This window comes from Oncorhynchus tshawytscha, linkage group LG18 (genome assembly GCF_018296145.1).
Source record: "Oncorhynchus tshawytscha isolate Ot180627B linkage group LG18, Otsh_v2.0, whole genome shotgun sequence".
In the NCBI taxonomy this organism is placed as follows: Eukaryota; Metazoa; Chordata; class Actinopteri; order Salmoniformes; family Salmonidae; genus Oncorhynchus; species Oncorhynchus tshawytscha.
The window spans coordinates 21,691,137-21,713,607 of NC_056446.1; the positions used below are offsets into that span (position 1 = coordinate 21,691,137).

A 22,471-nucleotide genomic window follows, 5' to 3' on the forward strand; every position below is an offset into this window, starting at 1 on the left:
GATCCTCGCCGCCCTCAGCTGGCGGTACCTAAGCACTACAGCTGGACAACCTCCCGGCACCGCAGACATGCCGGGCCATTGAGCCCACTCAATCCCGACTAACCCTCACCCTGCATGGGGTGCACGACTGAGATGCTCCCCTCTCTCCTGAGGCCTGGTTCTCCCTCTCCCCTGGAGGAATCTTACCCTCCCATTCACCTGTCCTGTTTAACTCACATGTGATGGTCCGTAGAGGCCTGTACTATGGGAGTCACTGGTAGCAGGGTTGTCGTATTGTGTTTGATAGTGATTTGCAGTAGTCTTACGTTCCGTTACACTTGTCATACTCACGTCAGATACACACGGTATCCGGCACATCTCTTTTCCTAATTTAGTGTTTTGGTTTAGTTTTATGTAGATTGTTATTTTGTAACCACAGCCCTTGTTCTGTTTGTCAATTTTTTTTCAACATGTTTTGAAAGTGAGAATACCAATAGAGCTATAATGGATTGCAATTATCAAATGAAACTTTAATTTGAAATGTGAATAGGATTGAGTAAAGTCTTAGACACATCACACACATTTAAAGCACACAGCTCGCACACACATACAGGACATTGAGATTAACAAACATACATATGTAGTCTGTTGTTTCTTTTGGCTTGGTTTGTAATGTTATTTTTTAATCTCATGTCAGAGTCAATAGCAATTGTAATGACAACACAATGGTTCTGTTTGATGTGTTTTATAAGTGTATGTCTATCTCCATAGCAAGAACTAAGATGGCTGTACTGTGTTTATGTACAGTATAGCTACATATTGACACTGTTGTCACATTCAACCATAGTAAACTGGGCACATCTCAACAGTCTAAAGTTGCCTCCTCCCCTCGTATTCTCTACCTCAACTGCACTGATCTGAAAAGACGTAATAGCAAATACTAAACAATATGACAGAAGCCTAGCTTAGCTTTCATCTATATGTCTGTGTCTTTCTCATTGTGGACAAAGTTAAGGGGACAAGGAGCGGAAGTCACATTTGTCTTTTGAGACATGCCCAGTGTAAGATGATACAGTGACACGAGCCAACCAAACGAGCTAAGTGACTTCTATGAGCGCTTCGAGGAAAGCAACACTGAAGCATGCATGAGAGCACCAGCTGTTTCAGACGACTGTGTGATCACACTCTCCGTAGCTCATGTGAGTAAGACCTTTAAACAGGTCAACATTCACAAGGCCGCAAGGCCAGACGGATTCACAGGACGTGTACTCCGAGCATGCGCTGACCAACAAGCAAGTGTCTTCACTGACATTTTCAACCTCTGTAATACCAACATGTTTCAAGCAGACCACCATAGGCGTTATGTGTAAGAACACTAAGGTAACCTGCCTAAATGACTACTGACAGGTAGCACTCACTTCAGTAGCCATGAAGTGCTTTGAAAGGCTGGTCATGGCTCACATCAACACCATTATCCCAGGAACCCTAGACCCACTCCAATTTGCATACCGGCCCAACAGATCCACAGATGCACAATCTCTATTGCACTTCACACTGCCCTTTCCCACCTGAACAAAAGGAACACCTACGTGAGAATGCTATTCATTAACTACAGCTCAGCGTTCGAACACCATAGTGCCCTCAAAGCTCATCACTAAGCTAAGGACCCTGGGAGTAAACACCTCCCTCTGCAACTGGATCCTGGACTTCTTGACGGGCCACCCCCAGGTGGTAAAGGTAGGTAACAACACATCTGCCACACTGATCCTCAACACGGGGGCCCCTCAGGGCTGCGTGCTCAGTCCCCTTCTGTACTCCACATCACCAACGAACTATCATGGTCCAAACACACCAAGACAGCCGTGAAGAGGGCACGACAACGCCTTTTCCCCCTCAGGAGACTGAAAAGATTTGGCATGGGTCCTCAGATCCTCAAAAAGTTCTACAGCTGCACCATCGAGAGCATGGTTGCATCACCGCCTGGAATGGTAACTGCTCGGCCTCCGAACAAAAGGCACTACAGAGGGTAGTACGTACGGCCCAAGCTTCCTGCCATCCAGGACCTCTACACCAGTTGTAGTCAGAGGAAGGCCCTAAAAATTGCCAAAGAATCCAGCCACCCTAGTCATAGACTGTTCTCTCTGCTACCACATGGCAAGAGGTACCGGTGTGCCAAGTCTAGGTCCAAAAGGCTTACCCCCTAGCCATAAGACTCCTGAACAGCTAATCAAATGCCTCAACCACCCGAGCCACTGCCTGTTCCCCCCTCCCCACATGCAGGACCAGTCAAAGGTTTGGACACACCTACTTATTCTAGGGATTTTCTTTATTTGTACTATTTTCTACATTGTAGAATAATAGTGAAGACATCAACACTATGCAATAACACATATCATATGGAATCATGTAGTAACCAAAAAAGTGTGAAACAAATCTTACATATATTTTATATTTGAGATTCCTCAAAGTAGCCACCCTTTGCCCTGATGACAGTTTTACACACTCTTGGCATTCTCTCAACCAGCTTCACCTGGAATACTTTTCAACAGTCTTGAAGGAGTTCCCACATATGCAGCAGGGATGCAAACTAGTCACCTTTCGGGGGAAATTCGTCGTTTTGAATCGAAAATAGATGTCCCAAGTGATTCGTGTAGATCTAATGAGAAAAATTTGGGCGTGGGGGCTTGGCATCGAATCACACTACTGGCTGTAAGCGAACGAGTGATGCGCATTTGGAGCAATTCTGGCTGTATCCAAAGCTCAGCCAACCATTCACATAACAACAGATTGCAGCACGCTACTGAAGAGAGAAGAGACAACCAATTTGCTAGTTACAGCATCAACGTGAAAAACAACTGCCATTTGGATAGTTTGAGGTGAGAGGACAAAGTGTGGTGGAACAAGTATTGTTAGAGTTAAGTAACGTTATCTTGCTAGCTGGATCAAATTCTCCGTTAGCTAGCCAGAGAAATGTTGATCAACATTAGCCATCTTAACTGATCAAATAATTTAGTTTATAGTGTGAAAATTAGCTAACGTTACAACATCAGATGAGCTAACATTAGTAACTTAACCTATTTGCCGTAGTATTAACTGGTATACGACTCCTTGCCGTTATAACGCGTTAGTTGCTTACTGGACCCTGGCAATCTGTGTGAATTGTTGTCTAGTTAACTAGCTAGCAAACTATCTACTATCTGTGAACTAATGTTTAACCTCTACAGTTTGTGGTTCATTTTCAGAAAGAGAGAATTAAGTGAAAATGAGGCGTTGCTTGTTAAACAAGTGGATTCAGTGATGAAGTGTAGCTGGAGCTGGGCCTGGCTTAAGCTGGATGCCACTATAGAGGTGAAAGGAACACCACACACGTCCCTCTTTCTCACTTTTTCAATACAGCAGATTAAAAGGGGTATGCCAGATGTACCATCTGCCTGAAGGAGATCAATTATGCCAACAAAGGGTATCTTGCTCTGCTGGCACATTGTAGAACAGATGTCCACAGGCAGAAAGTGTACACTGTAATAATGTTGTGTAGCCCAAAAACATGGCTTTTGTTGTGTTGAACTTGGCAGTAACACTGTGAGGGGTGATTATTAAATTTTTTTAACATTATTTTTGCACACTTGTAGCCTTGTGCACTTGATCGATGTCTACTATAGAGGCCACTATAATAGAGAAAAAATATAATGCCTTTATGTTTCATTCTATTTCTACTTTAAGATGTTTTTTTCCCAAGTGCAATATTTAGATGTGTGTGTGTGGTCACACGCGTTCTATTATAAAGGCGGTCTTGGCTAACTGCAATATTAGTGTATTGTTTTTTTTTCAAGACTTGTAGTGTAATTCGCTGTAAAGTCAAGGCAACTGATAACATTGGATTGCTTTCTTTAAATTTTTTAGCTGTGAGTTAGGTTCACATTAACAACTTTTTATTTTACACACAGACTGAGCATGTAGATCATATTCTTTGTTGTTTAATTGTTAAAACCTCCATTTCCCCCCTAACAGGGATTTTTTTTGCATGTTTCGGTGCAAAGAAAAGTGTCACCTTTTTGGGCCCTCACCAGTTAGCATCCCTGATGCTGAGCACTTGTTGGCTGCTTTTCCTTCACTCTGCAGCCTAACTCATCCCAAACCATCTCAATTGGGTTGAGGTCGGGTGATTGTGGAGGCCAGGTCATCTGATGCAGCACTCCATCACTCTTCTTCTTGGTCAAATAGCCCATACACAGCCTGGAGGTGTGTTGGGTCATTGTCCTGTTGAAAAACAAATGATAGTGGGACTAAGCGTAAACCAAATGTGATGTCGTATCGCTGAAGACTGCCGTGGTAGCCATGCTGGTTAAGTGTGCCTTGAATTCTCAATAAAATCACAGACAGTGTCACCAGCAGAGCACCCGCACACAATCATACCTTCTCCTCCTCCATGCTTCACGGTGGAAACCACATATGTGGAGATCATTTGTTCATCTACTCTGCGTGTCACAAAGACACGGCGGTTGAAACCAAAAATCTCAAATTTGGTCTCATCAGACCAAAGGACAGATTTCCACCATTCTAATGTCCATTGCTTGTGTTTCTTGGCCCAAGCAAGTCTCTTCTTATTATTAGTATCCTTTAGTGGTGGTTTCTTTGCAGCAATTCAATCATGAAGGCCTGATTCCCACAGTCTCCTCTGAACAGTTGATGTTGAGATGTTACTTGAACTCCGTGAAGCATTTATTTGGGCTGCAATCTGGGGTGCAGTTAACTCTAATGAACTTATACTCTGCAGCAGAGGTAACTCTGGGTCTTCCATTCCTGTGGCGGTCCTCATGAGAGCCAGTTTCATCATTGCACGTGATGGTTTTTGCGATTGCACTTGAAGAAACCTCTCACTCAAAGTCAAGTTATTGAAGATAACCTCTCACTCAAAGTCAACCTAGCAAAGGAGATGATCGTGGACTTCAGGAAACAGCAGAGGGAGCACCCACCATCCACATCAACGGGACAGTAGTGGAGAACGTGGAAAGTTTTAAGTTCATCGCGGTACACATCACGGACAAACTGAAATTGTCCACCCACACAGACAGCGTGGTGAAGAATGCGCAACAGCGCCTCTTCAACCTCAGGAGGGTGAAGAAATTTGTCTTGAAATTTGGCATCTCAAACACTGACAAACTTTTACAGATGCACAATCGAGAGCATCCTGTCGGGCTGTATCACCGCCTGGTAAAGCAATTGCACCGCCCTCAACCGCAACACTCTCCAGAGGGTAGTGTGGTCTGCCCAACGCATCACCGGGGGCATACTACCTGCCCTCCAGGACACCTACAGCACCCGATGTCACAGGAAGGCCAAAAAGATCATCAAGGACAACAACCACCCAAGCCACTGCCTGTTCACCCCGCTATCATCCAGAAGGTGAGGTCAGTACAGGTGCATCAAAGCTGGGACCGAGAGACTGAAAAACAGCTTCTATCTCAAGGCCAGACTGTTAAACAGACTGTTAAACAGCTATCACTAACATAGAGAGGCTGCTGCCAACATCCACACTCAAATCTCTGGCCATTTAAATAAATTGACTTAATAAAGGCATCACAAGTCACTTCAAATAACGCCACTTTAATAATGTTTACATTATCATACATTATTCATCTCATATAAATTAACCCTGTATTCTACAACATCTACTGCATCTTGCCTATGCCGCACGCCATTGCTCATCCATATATTTATATGTACATATTCTTATTCATCCCGTTACATTTGTGTGTATAAGGTAGTTGCTTGATTTGATTTGAGAGAATGCCAAGTGTGCAAAGCTGTCATCAAGGAAAAGGGTGGCTACTTTGAAGAATCTCTTGACTTTATTTTATTAAATACTTTCTAACACTTATTTTTCTTAGAACTGCATTGCTGGTTAAGGGCTTGTAAGAGAGCATTTCACTGTAAGGTCTACACCTGTTGTATTTGGCTCATGTGACAAATAACATTTGATTAGATTTTTGATACAGAGACTGGTGGAAGCGGGACTGTAGCAGAACACATAGTAGCAGGCTGCTAAGTGTCCTTAACACAGAGCTTTGGTGAGTAGGAAGGCTGCAGTAGTGTGGTATATCCTTGTTCACAACTAAAGAAGACATGACTATTTCCATATAATGTGAGCTTTTCATTTGTACATAATTGAACAAATAATAAAAGACTCCAAATAAAGTGTTTCTGAATGTTTTCTTTTCTGCCTCATCAGTGTCACAAAGGTCAACGTTGGTCCTTTGTAAATGAACCCTGTTTTTTTGGACATTGACTTTGCTGACAAGACAATGGATGATAGTTTTATAGTTTACAGACAGTAAAATTGTACACTCATTTAAGACGAGCTCAAGTCATGCTAGTTCAAAGTCCTGGGGGAAAAGACTGCAAAAACAGTGATTTTCATTTATGTAAGACTGTACATTCTATTTCAAACATTTCATAACTCAAATTGAATGGAAGAAAGGGAATGCTTTTTTCCTTACAGTTTTCTAACATTGTTGCAGACATAAGAGCACCTGATCCTCATTTAACTTTGACTTTCATAAATGGTATCAATCCAAGGAAAACATTTTACAATAACTTTCAGGGCACTTGTTATCAGTGCCCTCGGAAATAGCCTTTGCCACAATCATGTGATATTTATGCTAGGGCAAAAGACTGGACTGGTCATGTGACAGTAATCCAGGTTCCTTTAAAACAGGAGAGTCTATAGAGATTCAGAATAAGAGAAGAACTGACAGACTGACTGATTAACTGTCTGAGGATCTTCTACCACACAAACCATACAGGTAGATATAAGGATTTCTTCTGGTTTGTTATTTTAACTGGGTATTTCTCTCTAGATGCCAGTATTTGTGAGGTAGACTTGTAATGGTATGAAAGAACGAGCCACAGTTTATTTGCCAGAGTCACTGTAAGAAGAGGGAGGGTTTTTGAATTGATTGTGCTATTATCAACTCTAGTATTTGCAATAGCAAAACGTTAATGTGTTAAAGAGTGTTCATTTTACGTCAGAGGAATGACACAGTTTATTTGTAGTATCTGACAAGTGTATAATTACTAATAAATACTGTGTATAGTTGAACCAGCAATTTTGGGGTTTGGGTCCTGGATGCTGATTGAATGAAACAGCATTTAAGCCATGTCTATATATCAGACAATATATCACGGGTATGAAGGAAAGCAACTTGTTTACTGTTCTATTGCCGTTGGTAACCAGTGTATAATAACAATAAGGCACCTCAGGGGTTTGTGGTATATGGCCAATATATCAAGGCTAAGTGTAATGATGTGCGCTGAGAATCGGGATGCAAGTTCAGGGAGTGTTTTAATGAAAGAAACAATCAACACAAACAACGCACTGACGTGAAAACAGAGTCAATAACACCTGAGGAAAGAACCAAGGGGAGGGACAGATTTAGGGAAGATAATCAAGGAGGTGATGGAGTCCAGGTGAGTTGTCATGAGGCGCAGGTGAGCAAGACGATGGTGACAGGTGTGCGGGATAATCAGCAGCCTGATGACGTAGAGGCCGGCGAGGGAGTATACGTGACACTATGGGCTGTAAACTAGTCGCTTTTGATAGCAAATGTATGGAATTGCAGAACATTTGCTATATAACTGCAACATTTTCTCTCACCCTCATGGGTAAACAAAAGCATGAGATGAGCTAAAAAAACAGCATTTGTCTCTGTGCACCATGGCAAAATGTGTTGAAATACAGTAATACAATTATTTTTTTTCTCCCCCCCAAAATAAAAATAGGGCCCCATATGCGGTTGTCCAGCCCTGCCCCCTTCAGTCCTTATTTCTTAAATAGCCTGCAGTAAGGCCACTTATTTAAAGCTCTCGTTAATAAGTAACCATAGAACTCAAGGTACAGTTTCATTCTCACTTCCACCTCTGCAGCTCTAGTGGTCTACTGGGAGGAGGCTGCATTGTGACAGGTGCTGAGCTGCAACCTCAAACTCTATTCTTACACTCAGTAGACAAAGAGTAGCCTATATCACGGTTTGAAATACAAAAGTTAAGTCATATTGTCTCCTGTCCACCTCCAGGATGTGTCGTCTGGCCCTTCTGTGTCTTCTCTCGGCCCTGTCTGTTAGCTGGGCTAAGCCCCGCCTCCCTCTACTGTCTCCTGAGATGGTTCAGTACATCAACACCGCAGACACCACATGGACGGTAAGTGCTACCAGGTCTTCCTGTTATAGCAGATTAGATAATTTTATAATTATAGATAGATTATTATCTAACTCATTCAAATATAATAAATAAACCCAGTCTATGCAAATGTTATCTTTGAAATCTTTCCACCGATCTTCATCTCTCCATATTCTCTCACTCCTATCTCCCTCTTGACTCTTTCCTTTCCTTTGACACTTTCCTTTTTTTTTTTTTATACATCTCCCCAGGCTGGCCAGAACTTCCACAATGTTGACATCAGTTATGTGAAGAGTTTGTGTGGAACCCTGCTGAAGGGACCCAGGCTGCCAGAGCTGTGAGTGTGTGTGTTTGTCTGCATGGATTGACCAAAATGGACCCAATTCATACTGCTCTCATATTAATGCCACCCTACACATGCAGGCCAACGTAAGTTATCAAAGCCCAAGCTTGTTCCTCTTCTCCCTCCACAGGGTGCAGTCTGATGAGGACATGAGTCTGCCAGACAGCTTTGACGCACGGCTGCAGTGGCCCAACTGTCCCACCATCAAAGAGATCAGAGACCAGGGATCCTGTGGCTCCTGCTGGGTAAGACGGTGGATGGATGGAGAGAGGAATGGAGGAAAATATTAGGGAAAAATAGGAGTAAGGAGGAGATAGTAGCCTTTAAAAGGGGCCTAATCACTGTGTTAATGGGATAGGAGATGGCGATAGAGGACAATAACTCATCTGAAATCTTAGTAGCTATGACTGAGTAGCTGTGCCTCCTAAACCATCTCTCCCATGCATTTCCAACCCACAGGCCTTTGGGGCAGCTGAGGCCATCTCCGACAGGTATTGTATCCATAGCAATGGCAAGGTCTCCGTGGAGATCTCAGCTGAGGACCTGTTGTCATGCTGTGATGCCTGTGGCATGGGGTGAGTGTGTGTTTGGCTTTAAGTATAGCAGGTTTAGCTTATTCACATTATATACTGAGTGTACAAAACATTAAGGAAACCTTCCTAATATTTAGTTGCAGCCTCTCCTTTTGCCCTCAGCCTCAATTCGTTGGGGCATGTACTCTACAAGGTGTCGCAAGCATTCCACCGAGATACTGGCCCATGTTGACGGCAATGCTTCAGAAAGTTGTGTCAAGTTGGCCAGATGGCTATCAATAAGGGATCATAACTTTCACCTGTTCAGTCTGTCATGGAAAGAGTAGGTGTTCTTAATGTTTGTACACACAGTGTATATTACAGCCAATAGCAGTGTATGTGATAGCTCATGACACCATGACATTGTAAGCAAGCTCACATGGCATGACTGAGGGGTGTGTGTAGGTGTATGGGGGGCTTCCCATCAGCTGCCTGGGACTACTGGGCTGAGTCTGGGCTGGTTACAGGAGGGCTCTACGGATCCAATATAGGTGAGTTATGGATGGCTCTGGCACTGGCATTGTGAAACCTACAATATGGATGTAATATAAATGTCAGCAGTGGACTATATTGTTGGCTTTCTAGAGGATAAAATGACATCCTTAGTGACTGTGTCTCATACAGGCTGTAGACCTTACAGCATCGCTCCGTGTGAGCATCACGTGAACGGAACACGCCCCCCCTGCACAGGTGAGGGTGACACGCCTAAGTGTGTGTCCGAGTGCACCGCTGGATACACCCCCTCCTACAAGAAGGACAAACGCTTCGGTAAGAGACCTCACTGTGTACTAATGTTGAATATAACCTCAGACTTAATGTTGTACGAGTGTATCTAAATGACTTCCAAGCTAAATCTGGTGTCACATTATCGCGTTTTAAAGTATTCCGTCTTAAATATACTTCAATATCAAAAGAAAATAATTCCCACAAATATATTTAAGTATCAAAAATAAAAGTATAAATGTTCCTTATATTAAGCAAATCAGATGGCAGCATTTTTTAAATCTTAAAAAAATAAATAAATACTGATAACCTGGGGCACAGTTCAACACTCAGATATTATTTACAAATGAAGCATTTGTGTTTAGTGAGTGAGTCTACCAGATCAGAGGCATGACCAAGGATGTTATCTTAATAAGTGTGTGAATTGGACCATTTTCATTTCCTGATAAGCATTCAAAATGTAACAAGTACTTTTCGGTGTCAGGGAAAATGTAGAGTAAAAAGTACATTATTTTCTTTAGGAATGTAGTAAAGTAAAAGTTGCCAAAAATATAAATAGTAATGCACATATACCCGCAAAAAAACTACTTCAGTAGTACTTTGAAGTATTTTTTACTTTACTTTACACCACTTCTCAACTGTGTACCTCAGTGTGTTGACCACTGTCGCCCCCTGTAGGAAAGCAGACGTACAGCGTTCCCCCGAAGGAACAGCAGATCATGACTGAGCTCTATAAGAATGGCCCAGTGGAGGCAGCCTTCTCTGTCTATGAGGACTTCCTCCTTTACAAGACCGGTGAGACTTATATGTATTTTTCCTCTCTCACACACACATCCACACAGAGGCACAAGCACAGACAAACACACAACCACTCCATAGACTAAGCATGCACTCACAGATCTGACATGTTCTGACAGGTTGTAGACTCAAGGGGTCACTTTATCTCTGTTCTATGTTGCCAGGTGTGTACCAGCATGTGACTGGACAGATGCTGGGGGGTCATGCCATCAAGATCCTGGGCTGGGGAAAGGAGAATAACACCCCCTACTGGCTGGTTGCCAACTCCTGGAACACAGACTGGGGTGACAATGGTGAGGGTGGCTAACAGCAGACACCATTGCATACCACTGTCACTGACTCGATACTCTTATTTTGCTTTGTATAGATGGACATTTCAATATCTTCATGTGTAATACTGTTGATGTGACATGCAGTATAATGGTGTGATATGATACCTTCGGCCTAATGTATGACTCATCTGTATTGGTTCTCTTTGAAGGGTTCTTCAAGATCCTGCGGGGAAAGGATGAGTGTGGCATTGAATCCGAGATAGTGGCGGGGATACCGAGGCTTTAGATGAATATTTTAAGGCTGTGTTCAGAGGGTGCTCTCGATGGCCTATCCACCACCCTGCCTCCTAATTCAAAGCGAGGGTGTCCTGCATAATCCTCAGTATGGATGTCTGGGTTTCATAACTGATCCGTTTTAAATTGTAGATTCATTCTATGCTCTTCGGGTTGGTTTCCCAGACTCAGTTTAAGCCTAGTCCTGTACTAAAGGCTAGTTCAATGGAGATTCTATATTTACCATGCTTTTTACTAGGCTTAATGTGTGTATATGAAACCGGCCTTTTACGATCGTAATATTTAAAAGCTCCTCATAAACTGCTTATGTTGTTGAATTCTGCTTTAGTCATAATTCTCTACTTTCTCCATATTGACTGGTGCAATATTCAACTTGGGTATTTCTTCATTGATAAGCATTCACAAAAAGTGTAAGAAGACACAACAATTTAATATGTTGTTCATGTTATTAACACAGGAAATACTAATTAGTTCCTCAAATCCTATACCCATTCAATTGCCAGGGTCAGAGGATCCAAGCCTGTTCTATTCATTATATTGCTATGATCACTTGCACATAAGGCAGACGGATCAACAAAAATGAATGGAAATACACATTTCCAAGATAACGATGTCTGGAGTGTGAATATAACATGTATTGGGCCATATACAGTGGGGCAAAAAAGTATTTAGTCAGCCACCAATTGTGCAAGTTCTCCCACTTAAAAAGATGACGCCTGTAATTTTCATCATAGGTACACTTCAACTATGACAGACAAAATGAGAAGAAAAAAAATCCAGAAAATCACATTGTAGGATTTTTAATGAATGCATTTGCAAATTATGGTGGAAAATAAGTATTTGGTCAATAACAAAAGTTTCTCAATACAATGTTATATACCCTTTGTTGGCAATGACAGAGGTCAAACGTTTTCTGTAAGTCTTCAAGGTTTTCACACACTGTTGCTGGTATTTTGGCCCATTACTCCATGCAGATCTCCTCTAGAGCAGTGATGTTTTGGGGCTGTTGCTGGGCAACACGGACTTTCAACTCCCTCCAAAGATTTTTTTATGGGGTTGATATCTGGAGACTTGCTAGGCCACTCCAGGACCTTGAAATGAATCTTACGAAGCCACTCCTTCTTTGCCCGGGTGGTGTGTTTGGGATCATTGTCATGCTGAAAGACCCAGCCACGTTTCATCTTCAATGCCCTTGCTGATGGAAGGAGGTTTTCACTCAAAATCTCACGATACATGGCCCCATTCATTATTTCCTTTACACAGATCAGTTGTCCTGGTCCCTTTGCAGAAAAACAGCCCCAACGCATGATGTTTCCACCCCCATGCTTCACAGTAGGTATGGTGTTCTTTGGATGCAACTCAGCATTCTTTGTCCTCCAAACATGACGAGTTGAGTTTTTACCAAAAAGTTATATTTTGGTTTCATCTGACCATGTGACATTCTCCCAATCTTCTTCTGGATCATCCAAATGCTCTCTAGCAAACTTCAGATGGGCCTGGACATGTACTGGCTTAAGCAGGGGGACACGTCTGGCACTGCAGGATTTGAGTCCCTGGCGGCGTAGTGTGTTACTGATGGTGTGCTTTGTTACTTTTGTCCCAGCTCTCTGCAGGTCATTCACTAGGTCCCCCCGTGTGGTTCTGGGATTTTTGCCCACCGTTCTTGTGATCATTTTGACCCCACGGGGTGAGATCTCGCGTGGAGCCCCAGATCGAGGGAGATTATCAGTGGTCTTGTATGTCTTCCATTTCCTAATAATTGCTCCCACAGTTGATTTCTTCAAACCAAGCTGCTTACCTATTGCATATTCAGTCTTCCCAGCCTGGTGCAGGTCTACAATTTTGTTTCTGGTGTCCTTTGACAGCTCTTTGGTCTTGGCCATAGTGGAGTTTGGAGTGTGACTGAGGTTGTGGACAGGTGTATTTTATACTGATAACAAGTTCAAACAGGTGCCATTAATACAGGTAACGAGTGGAGGACAGAGGAGCCTCTTAAAGAAGAAGTTACAGGTCTGCGAGAGCCAGAAATCTTGCTTGTTTGTAGGTGACCAAATACTTATTTTCCACCATAATTTGCAAATTAATTAATAAAAAATCCGACAATGTGATTTTCTGGATTTTTTTTCTCTCATTTTGTCTGTCATAGTTGAAGTGTACCTATGATGAAAATTACAGGCCTCTCATCTTTTTAAGTGGGAGAACCTGCACAATTGGTGGCTGACTAAATACTTTTTTGCCCCACTGTATGTATGTATGCATGCATGTATGTATGCATGTATGTATGTATGTATACCTTGTGTCGATCGGGGGCGTGCCCGTTGATGACAGCCAGTGCGTCTGGGAGGGTCAGGCCAGTCGTCTCACCGTCCCCCAGAGCCAACACATCACACAGGGTCAGAGCTGTGGGCTTCTCCCCTTTCTCTGACCGGATTTCATAGCATTTGAGCTGCATGAAGGGGAGCAGGAAGGGTCAAATCAGATGTACAGTAGATCACCATCTAAAATATAAATGGATTGGTCTTGTATAAAAGGTAGATTTTCCTTATTAATAAAAGCTTGAAATGGTTTGTAGGCTACTCAAGCTGTCATTAGGTGGAAAATAGGTCATCATAACATGATAACAAAACTAGATGAAGAAATGGGACTTGGATGACAGATATACTAATAAGCCTACCCTCTTGGTAAAGCCCTCAGCAGAAATGACAATATTGGGCAGCAGAACAATTTGCCCAAACATCACAGATCTGATAGAGCTAATAAAGTTGGATTTTCCTGACCCAGCAACAGAACCCTTGACCCACTTCAGAGATTGGCAGGCTGGTTTGAAGGAGACCAGATTCTCCTTCAGAGCATCCCTGCCCCTAGTGATATGAGTTTGAGAGAAGTGATAAATATCATGAAATATTATTTAGTCATCAGATGCGTTTGCCTTGTTATAGCAAGAAGGCTACAACCAATTTCTTGATTTTGGTGGGGTAAATATTTGGTAATTGAAAATGTGACCTTGCTAATAAGTTGACTGTATAAATGACCATATCAACCTTGTTCTCTAAAATATTAGAAATAATGATATGCATAGCCTACTTCTCAGTCCACGCCAGGATCCTCCAAGGGCCGGTAAGCAGCACACTCCCAGCATCTTAGGACAGTGAACAGTAGGCTACATCAGCGACATCTTAGTCCACGTATGGTACAGTAGTTACTGGCTATAATTAAGCCATCGGTTACCTTCAAAATTCCCTTTATAAACTCATTAAATTAAAAACAGTAGGGTAGGGGGATTGAAGTAGTGTTGGCTGAGAACAAAATAACAGTGATCACCGACGTACCTAGCCCTTGATCATGACTTAGTTCCTAGCCCTTGATCATGACTTAGTTCCATTACATTACACATATGGGTAATTGGAGGATGGCATCTTCAGTAGGGGGTGGTTTCCCTCGATCCCCGACGCTCAATCTGAACACGGAACTCAAACCGGCTGCGCGCGTGCGCCATCGTGCATATATTTATTTTGTCCCCCTTCACCAAACGCGATCACGACACGCAGGTTAAAATATCAAAACAAACTCTGAACCAATGACATTAATTTGGGCACAGGTCGAAAATCATTAAATATGTATGGCAATTTAGCTAGTTAGCTTGCACTTGCTAGCTAATTTGTCCTATTTAGCTAGCTTATTGTTGCCTGCAAATTTGTCCTGGGATATAAACATTAGGTTGTTATTTTACCTGAAATGCACAAGGACCTCTACTCCGACAATTAATCCACACATAAAACGACCAACCGAATCGTTTCTAGTCATCTCTCCTCCTTCCAGGCTTTTTCATCGTTTAATTTGTATTCTGGCTTCACAAATGTTGCCTTTATGGCTCAAAGTAGACTGGAGCGCAAGGTAGTTGTGGAAAATGTATGTCCCAAAGCACTGACTATGAAACGAAACTTCTTCTTCTTTGATGAGGTTTAACGGCAGTTGGCATCCAATAAATGTTGCATTACCGCCACCTACTAGACTGGAGTATACTTATTCTTTGCATTAAACAAATATTTAAAAAAATACAACAAATACACCATACTCACACACAAAAAAAATCAAAATAAATACCATTCTCCAATATTTAAATATATTTAGTCCTACTTCAGGCCAACAGCCTGAAAGGATGGGACACAACCACTTAACACACATTGTAACTCTTCTGATGTAGTCTCACACACGCAAATACCTCTCTGCAGCTGCCCCCACAACCTGTATTTTCTGCAACTTAAGATTCATCCCTACAGTACCGTTGATAAGAATTGCTATAAATACAATCTTGCTTAAACATATATCACTTGTTGCCCTATCCCTCTGTACTGGCACAGATCTTCTATTCACACCACTCTTCTCAGGACCCCCCTTGACCCATCTTACTCTATTTTCTTCACTGCCTCAGCACATGACAACTTCTGCACTACTCTAACTCTGAAAACCTCAACCTGCCTTTCTTGCACGGGACATTTCGGATCCCCAGCCCCATGGGCACCCCTACAATTAACAAATACCACTACTTTCCCCAATGCTACACATTCCTTTGTCTCATGCCCTTCTGCACACTTCTCACATCTAGGAACTTCCCTCCTACACACTGGTGCCACATGCCCATAAGCTTGACACATGTAATAAAAGCTCGTACAGGATAAATTATATATCCTAACATCAATTTGTCGGGCAAAGACTCAACATCAAAACTCATAAGAACAGACAATGACTATTCTGTTTCTCCACTCACGCCACCCTGCCTGCGTCACACCAAACGACGAGCATCAAACACCGGGAATCTTCTGCTTCAGTTTGTCAGCTTTCACATTTACCTCTACCCCAGTAATCTCTCCTTTCAATGGTGCCCTTCACATCTCTTACCCCATTTGTTTAACACGGAGCGCCTGCTCCCTCTGACCAGCAGAAACACAAACAATTATCACAAGACCACTTCTGGTTCCCCTCACTGATTCCACAGCACCCAACTCTGTTTTCACCCACCCTGAAACATCAAATGGATCAGCCAAAATGCAAGGGTCCACTTTTTCCCAAAACTTCACTCCTACTGTCACAGATTCATCTTTATCTTGACCCTCGGTGCAAGCCTTGGGCTCCGAGAACTTCACCACACCTACACTTCCAATACTTTTCCCTCATTCACTTCCATTTCTCTTCCTGTCTTCAACTCACTCTGCTTACATTGTCCACCATTTTTCTTTAACAAACCATCTCCCCTTTTCCCTCCTTTTTTAACAGACTCAAGCTCAACCTGTTCCTCCCTCTCTCTCTTAGACCTCCTCTGTCTCTCTTTTCCCCTCCATTCCTCCTCCATTTTCCAAGTATAACTCTCCTTATGATAATACTGTACTTCTCCTTACATACATCTTGTTCTTGCCTTGTCAAGAGACGCCATTTAACTGACTGTCACAATCAACGTACCATCAGCACAAACCCCTCGGGATGTAGCGCTCATCAGTGCATCCCACTTGTTCACCTGGAAAACTAAACTTATTTATTTCACTGATTATAAGGGTGGACTTAAATGTGGTCAGGGCCAAAGGTTAGTATCGCCAGTGAGATTTGGTCTATTAGCCTATAACCTGCTTTAGAGAACTGTAATCATCAAATATTGTAAGAGCTTTCATTGTCTGCTTAGATGCCCCATTTATTTATCCTATGGTTCTAACTTGGTGTACAGGGAGAGCACTATAAGATTGGCCCATGTTCTGAATTCTGTCGCTGTACATTTCAAAAGTGCTAAACAAATGGTTATATTGACTAACGTTACGTCCGTCGTAGGTCACTCATTGTCTTAATCTATATTACGGATTGCCTCTTATCCACTTGTCGTCCCCTTATGTCGTAGTTAGTACATCTCAATTGTCATTAGAACCCACATTTGTTTAATCAAGTCAGCCATATCAGCTATGTTTTGTTAAAAAGCAGTAAATGAGACTGAATGAACTGTTTCGCTGCCAGACAAGGCTCCGCTGATAGCCAGGTGTAGCAGTGGTAATAAGTTAGGGCCCACAAAAAGCTGTCCTAACAGTTTGTGGGCAACGTTTGTCACCTTTATAGTGCAAGGAATGTATTGTTTAGTGTTGTGTGTTGTGGCTTTGCTGGCATGTATTCCACTTGTTTATTTTTTGCTCCACCAAGATTTACATGCTAAAATCACCACTGTTAAGGGCTAATAGTACACACCACTGTTAAGGGCTAATAGTACACACCACTGTTAAGGGCTAATAGTACACACCACTGTTAAGGGCTAATAGTACACACCACTGTTAAGGGCTAATAGTACACACCACTGTTAAGGGCTAATAGTACACACCACTGTTAAGGGCTAATAGTACACACCACTGTTAAGGGCTAATAGTACACACCAATGTTAAGGGCTAATAGTACACACCACTGTTAAGGGCTAATAGTACACACCACTGTTAAGGGCTAATAGTACACACCACTGTTAAGGGCTAATAGTACACACCACTGTTAAGGGCTAATAGTACACACCACTGTTAAGGGCTAATAGTACACACCACTGTTAAGGGCTAATAGTACACACCACTGTTAAGGGCTAATAGTACACACCACTGTTAAGGGCTAATAGTACACACCACTGTTAAGGGCTAATAGTACACACCACTGTTAAGGGCTAATAGTACACACCACTGTTAAGGGCTAATAGTACACACCACTGTTAAGGGCTAATAGTACACACCACTGTTAAGGGCTAATAGTACACACCACTGTGGTCCATCATTGGAAACCTACATGTCAAAGTGGCCACTTATTGAAGGGTCATACTGTTAAATGGTATTGCTCCATTTATAGTAGCACCAACTGTGTTACTACGCAGCCTACAAGGAAACATTGTAAGTCCTGTAAAAAAACTTGTCAACCCACTTGCTCTTACTGATCTGTGTTCTCTTTTGAAGGTTTCTTCAAGATCCTGCAGGGAAAGGATGAGTGTGGCATCGAATCAGAGATAGTGGCTGGGATCCCACGACTTAAGAGTCCAGGCTTATCCCCAGGACTGGGGTCGACTCAAAACGGTGGTCCATTTAAAATAAAATTGTCTTCAGTTTATGAAGTGGAAATAATAAAACATTCAGTATTTTTTACTCTTGTGTGTAAAACCTATGAATATCTTTGGAACAAGTAGACATTTTATTGAAATACATATTTTTTTTTACATTTTCATATTCCCAATGATCAGAAGCACGTTGATGGCTAGCTGTTAAGTACAAAACAATAGTTTGTTCTACATTTTTATATTGCAATGACTATTATGTTGACTGTACTCCAATGGCAAGTTGTTTAAAATAACCTAAGAGGCATTAGGAGGTTTCAACAAAAACTGAGTTAATGACATTTGAAACAGAGCAGAAAAAAACAACAATGGTGAAAGACAGTATCTTGAAAAATAACCAACCTATGAACCCCATTTAAATCCATGAGAAAGCTCACAGTACCATTTAAAGACATACATAGACATTACAAACATATTCTAATGACCGATGTTGGCGTTACTTATTCAGAAAATATTTCCCCACCGTTTCCATGATCTGATCTGGACTTGTTTCGTCATTTGGTCCTCCATTTGGCACCTCTGATATTTGCCATTGATCGCTTCTGTGATAGCAAATCCAGTAGAGGGCTTCACCGTTTCGTGGCAAGTGTGCGCTCTATGCAATGGTCGCACTGGCGGCATATTGCGAATGAAAAGGAAAGACAGAGGTTTTGCTTATATAATAGGCTCGGTTGTGCAACAACATCCATTTCATTGGATGACATAAATAGTCAATTCCTATTTTTCTACCTTTATTTTTTCATTAGTTTAACTTTCCCAATGCGAGGGAATTTATCTGACAGCAGACTCTCTTAAAATGATTTCCCTGTTCCAAATTATACATCTTCATGAAATGATTCAGCAAATAGCATGGTCTGCTCGTAGTTCTGTATGTATGCCTATTGCCTATGCATATAGACTATAAATTACCATTGCGCATTGTTTAGACAGACTTTCAATTTTATGATCAGTGCGCTGGAATATGGCTGCAGTTTGTGGATTATCAATTTGTACAATTAGTTTTATATCAAGCCAAAGGAGGACACATGGAATGATTGATTTAGATGGTTGAATTTACAGAACAGTAGGGCGATATTTTCTTGATTTTAAAATGGATGAAAACAACAATGCTTAGCCTACATCTCACCAGTGGAGGCTGCGGAGGGGAGGACTCTTCCTTATAATGGCTGGAACCGAAGGAATGAAATGGCATCAAATGCATGGAACCATGTGTTTGATGTATTTGATACCATTGCACTTACTCCGCTCCAGCCATTACCACAAGCCCGTCCTCCCCAATTAAGGTGCCAACAACCTCCTGTGCATCTCACAGTGCATAAAAAGGTTGTCTTGTGTGAGAGGCTACCTATACTTTGGTATAAATCTTCAATGCAAACATAAATACATCAGTGAATATATCAGACTACACCACTTAGGAAATAGTTGTGACCAAGATGTTCCTGATTGGGTTGAAGGAGAGAATATTTTTTTTTAGATGAACCTATCTTTTGTAGAGTGTGCGTGGCTTACCTCCCTCCCTCTGAGGCTCAGAAAGTTAAACAAACTATAAGGTTTTGAGATTTATTTTCATGAAAGCAACACAAAGTAATATAACAAGAAATGCGTTACTTTCATGTAATATTACTTTTTCAAGTAACTACTCCCAACACTGCTAATGACACATGCATTGCAGCACAACACCTTTCTACCCAGTTACTTATCAAACATTAAACCATCACTGGACTGGCATCTGCAGGGGTTGAAGGTCAGTAATCCTCAAATGTGTCGTCCACAGCTTGGAGAATGTGATGAACTGCACTCAGCAGCAGGATGTCAGTGTTGCAGCTCACAGACAACTCACTGGAATAGTTCTTCACTGGAAGCACATAGGACACTGGCAAACCCACCACCTCTGCTGGTTTCTGCATCTGTGGCACAGCAAAACATAAGATCGAAGATGGATTGCAGATATAATGGTTTTACAACACATTATGCTACACCTAATCTTCAACTTTTGAAGTAGGCCTACCTTCTCCTGTAGGATCCGGCTGGAGTAGACAAACTTCACATCCTCTTGGACGGCATGACACACCTGGTCCACATGGGTCAACAGAACCACCTGGGGGATGTCTGGAGAGGATGGTGTCATATAGATGTAGGATCTTAATTGTATCACTCTTTTGCTGCTGAGAATGTTCCTGCACAGCAGGAAATGCTAAATTGTAGTGCATTTGAGTTTTAAAAAGTCTTCGGAAGTTTGTAATTTCCACGTTGACATTTCAGACTGATTTGCCTTTATGTAAATTGTATCAACCTCTGCAAAATTGTGCATTAATTATAATCCACATAATAATTCACATTTCCTGCTGTAGCAAACTGGCTCAAATTAAGATCCTACATCTGGATACAGTAGTCAATGTGTGTGTGTTTCTGAAATCTCACCTAGGTCTGAGATTTCAGCTTGAAGTGTCCTCAGTGTCTCTGTAAGGTCATCACTGGTGGTCATGACTTGGCAGGCATTCAAAACAAACACCGCACAATGGATTTGGTCATTTACCGATGGAACAGGTCTGTAACCTGAAGTCTCAGCTTTGATGGGCGATTCACTTTGAAACTATTGTGTTGGACAATGTCATTGTGTTGCCATAAAAAGCAAACAGAACAAATTAATTAATATTGTTGCCATCCAGTAATGAGCCATGTTATAATTCCCACAAAGTGGGTTAACCCTATTGACACAATTCAACCCCGTCGCCTGGGTTCACGGCCCTGTCCCTATGTTAGCTATAATGTGTGTATGTTGGTTACAAAGTGAATAATATGCATAACATGTTACTAATATAACATCTTCAGTAAAATATTACATGGAGGTTCCTTTGATCTTTATCCCAAGCAAGGCTAGGAATCATCATGAAGACATTGCTACTCCCAGAAAGAAAACAAATGCTACCTACCTTGTGTCGATTGGGGGCGTGCCCGTTGATGACAGCCAGTGCGTCTCGGACGGTCAGGTCAGTCGTCTCACCGTCCCCCAGAGCCAACACATCACACAGGGTCAGAGCTGTGGGCTTCCCTCCTCTCTCTGACCGGATGTCATATGACTTCAGCTGGGTAGATAGAGAGAGGACAGACAATGTTGTCAGTCTTTTGTAAGAGACAAACTCAGACAACTTTCTATCTCTGTCAAGGCATTATCAATCTTATATGCTAAAAACAGACACTATACCTTCTTGATGAAGCCCTTTGTTGCAGTGCCAATAAAAGGCAGGAGAAGGACTCTTCCGAACATCACAGATCTGACAGAGTTGATGAAGCTGGATTTTCCTGACCCAGGAGGACCCATCAGCAGAACCCTGATTTGGTTCAGAGACTGGCAGGCCGGTTTGAAGGAGACCAGATTCTTCCTCAGTGACCCCCTCTCTCTGGTAAAATGGGACATCATAGAAAGAGTCGTAATATTACATCAGACAGGCTGCAGATGGCTTTTAGACCACCAATACTAAGCCACAGACTAGCCTCTACTGGTGTAGAACAGATTACTTTGTTATTGATAGATTCAGGAAATTAATTTCCAATGTGACCTACTTCTCAGTCCACGACAGCTCCCTCCAAGGGTTCAGCAGCACATCTCCAACACCTTGAACATAAAAATAACAAACAATTACAGTAGGCCTAGACTACATTTTCAGAGAGTACATTTAATTCATCACATTGAATTGGGGCAGAATTACTTTGAATGCGATGCAACTCCACAACCATGAAGGACACCTCAAACTCGTCACTCCAATCGGTGGGTGTGTAGGTATCATCGAACCCCACATCAACACAGAGTGTGTTGTCCTTATTGCTGTAAATGTTTAGCCAACCCCCAAAGCCTATTTTTTCTCTATTAAAAATGATTGAATTATGGTGCTTCACGACAGGAAATACGTTTGCTTTTTGATGGTCTATTTCAAAGACAAATGCCCCTCTGTCCTCTTGGCAATAAAAACCAGGTCGTTTACTCATATATCCCCCCTTCATCGTGCCGGATTCCAAATAAACGATTACGACGAATCTTCCCTCTTGATCGAATTTAGAAATCAAATCGCTTATCTTAAATCCACGGTGGGGCACCTTGTAGAGCAGGTGAAGTCGGACAGGTTCGTGAAAAAACTGTAACAACTGTTTCTCGCCCCCCAAATCCAGTGCAGATACCTGGGCCATGGAGAAATCAAGCGGA

General features: G+C 42.1%; 2 protein-coding genes and 1 long non-coding RNA gene across 5 annotated transcripts; 1 reads left to right on the forward strand and 2 right to left on the reverse strand.

The window, feature by feature from the left end:
- Positions 1–6,669: 6,669 nt before the first annotated feature.
- ctsbb (cathepsin Bb) lies at positions 6,670–11,473 on the forward strand. Its single transcript, XM_024378157.2, has 10 exons — positions 6,670–6,782; positions 8,052–8,175; positions 8,406–8,491; positions 8,628–8,742; positions 8,957–9,072; positions 9,475–9,560; positions 9,694–9,837; positions 10,471–10,587; positions 10,755–10,883; positions 11,072–11,473. The coding sequence occupies exons 2-10, from the start codon at positions 8,053–8,055 to the stop codon at positions 11,146–11,148; spliced, it is 993 nt and encodes a 330-aa protein (XP_024233925.1). The 5' UTR covers positions 6,670–6,782; position 8,052; the 3' UTR covers positions 11,149–11,473.
- Positions 8,354–15,127, reverse strand: LOC112217697. 3 transcript variants are annotated; one of them, XR_006079275.1, is made up of 4 exons: positions 14,887–15,127; positions 14,241–14,295; positions 13,450–13,602; positions 8,354–8,738 (listed from the first exon to the last, which is right to left on the reverse strand). It is a non-coding gene; the product is annotated as an uncharacterized LOC112217697 (long non-coding RNA). The 3 variants fall into 3 exon arrangements; XR_002948495.2 differs by lacking the exon at positions 14,241–14,295 and having other exon boundaries at positions 14,887–15,124; XR_002948496.2 differs by lacking the exon at positions 14,887–15,127 and having other exon boundaries at positions 14,241–14,866.
- A 4,177-nt stretch (positions 15,128–19,304) lies between these two features.
- On the reverse strand, positions 19,305–22,471 carry LOC121839934 (interferon-induced protein 44-like). The gene is made up of 6 exons (XM_042300520.1): positions 21,835–22,471; positions 21,476–21,671; positions 21,204–21,356; positions 20,692–20,863; positions 20,279–20,379; positions 19,305–20,177 (listed from the first exon to the last, which is right to left on the reverse strand). The coding sequence occupies exons 2-6, from the start codon at positions 21,590–21,592 to the stop codon at positions 20,016–20,018; spliced, it is 705 nt and encodes a 234-aa protein (XP_042156454.1). The 5' UTR covers positions 21,593–21,671; positions 21,835–22,471; the 3' UTR covers positions 19,305–20,015.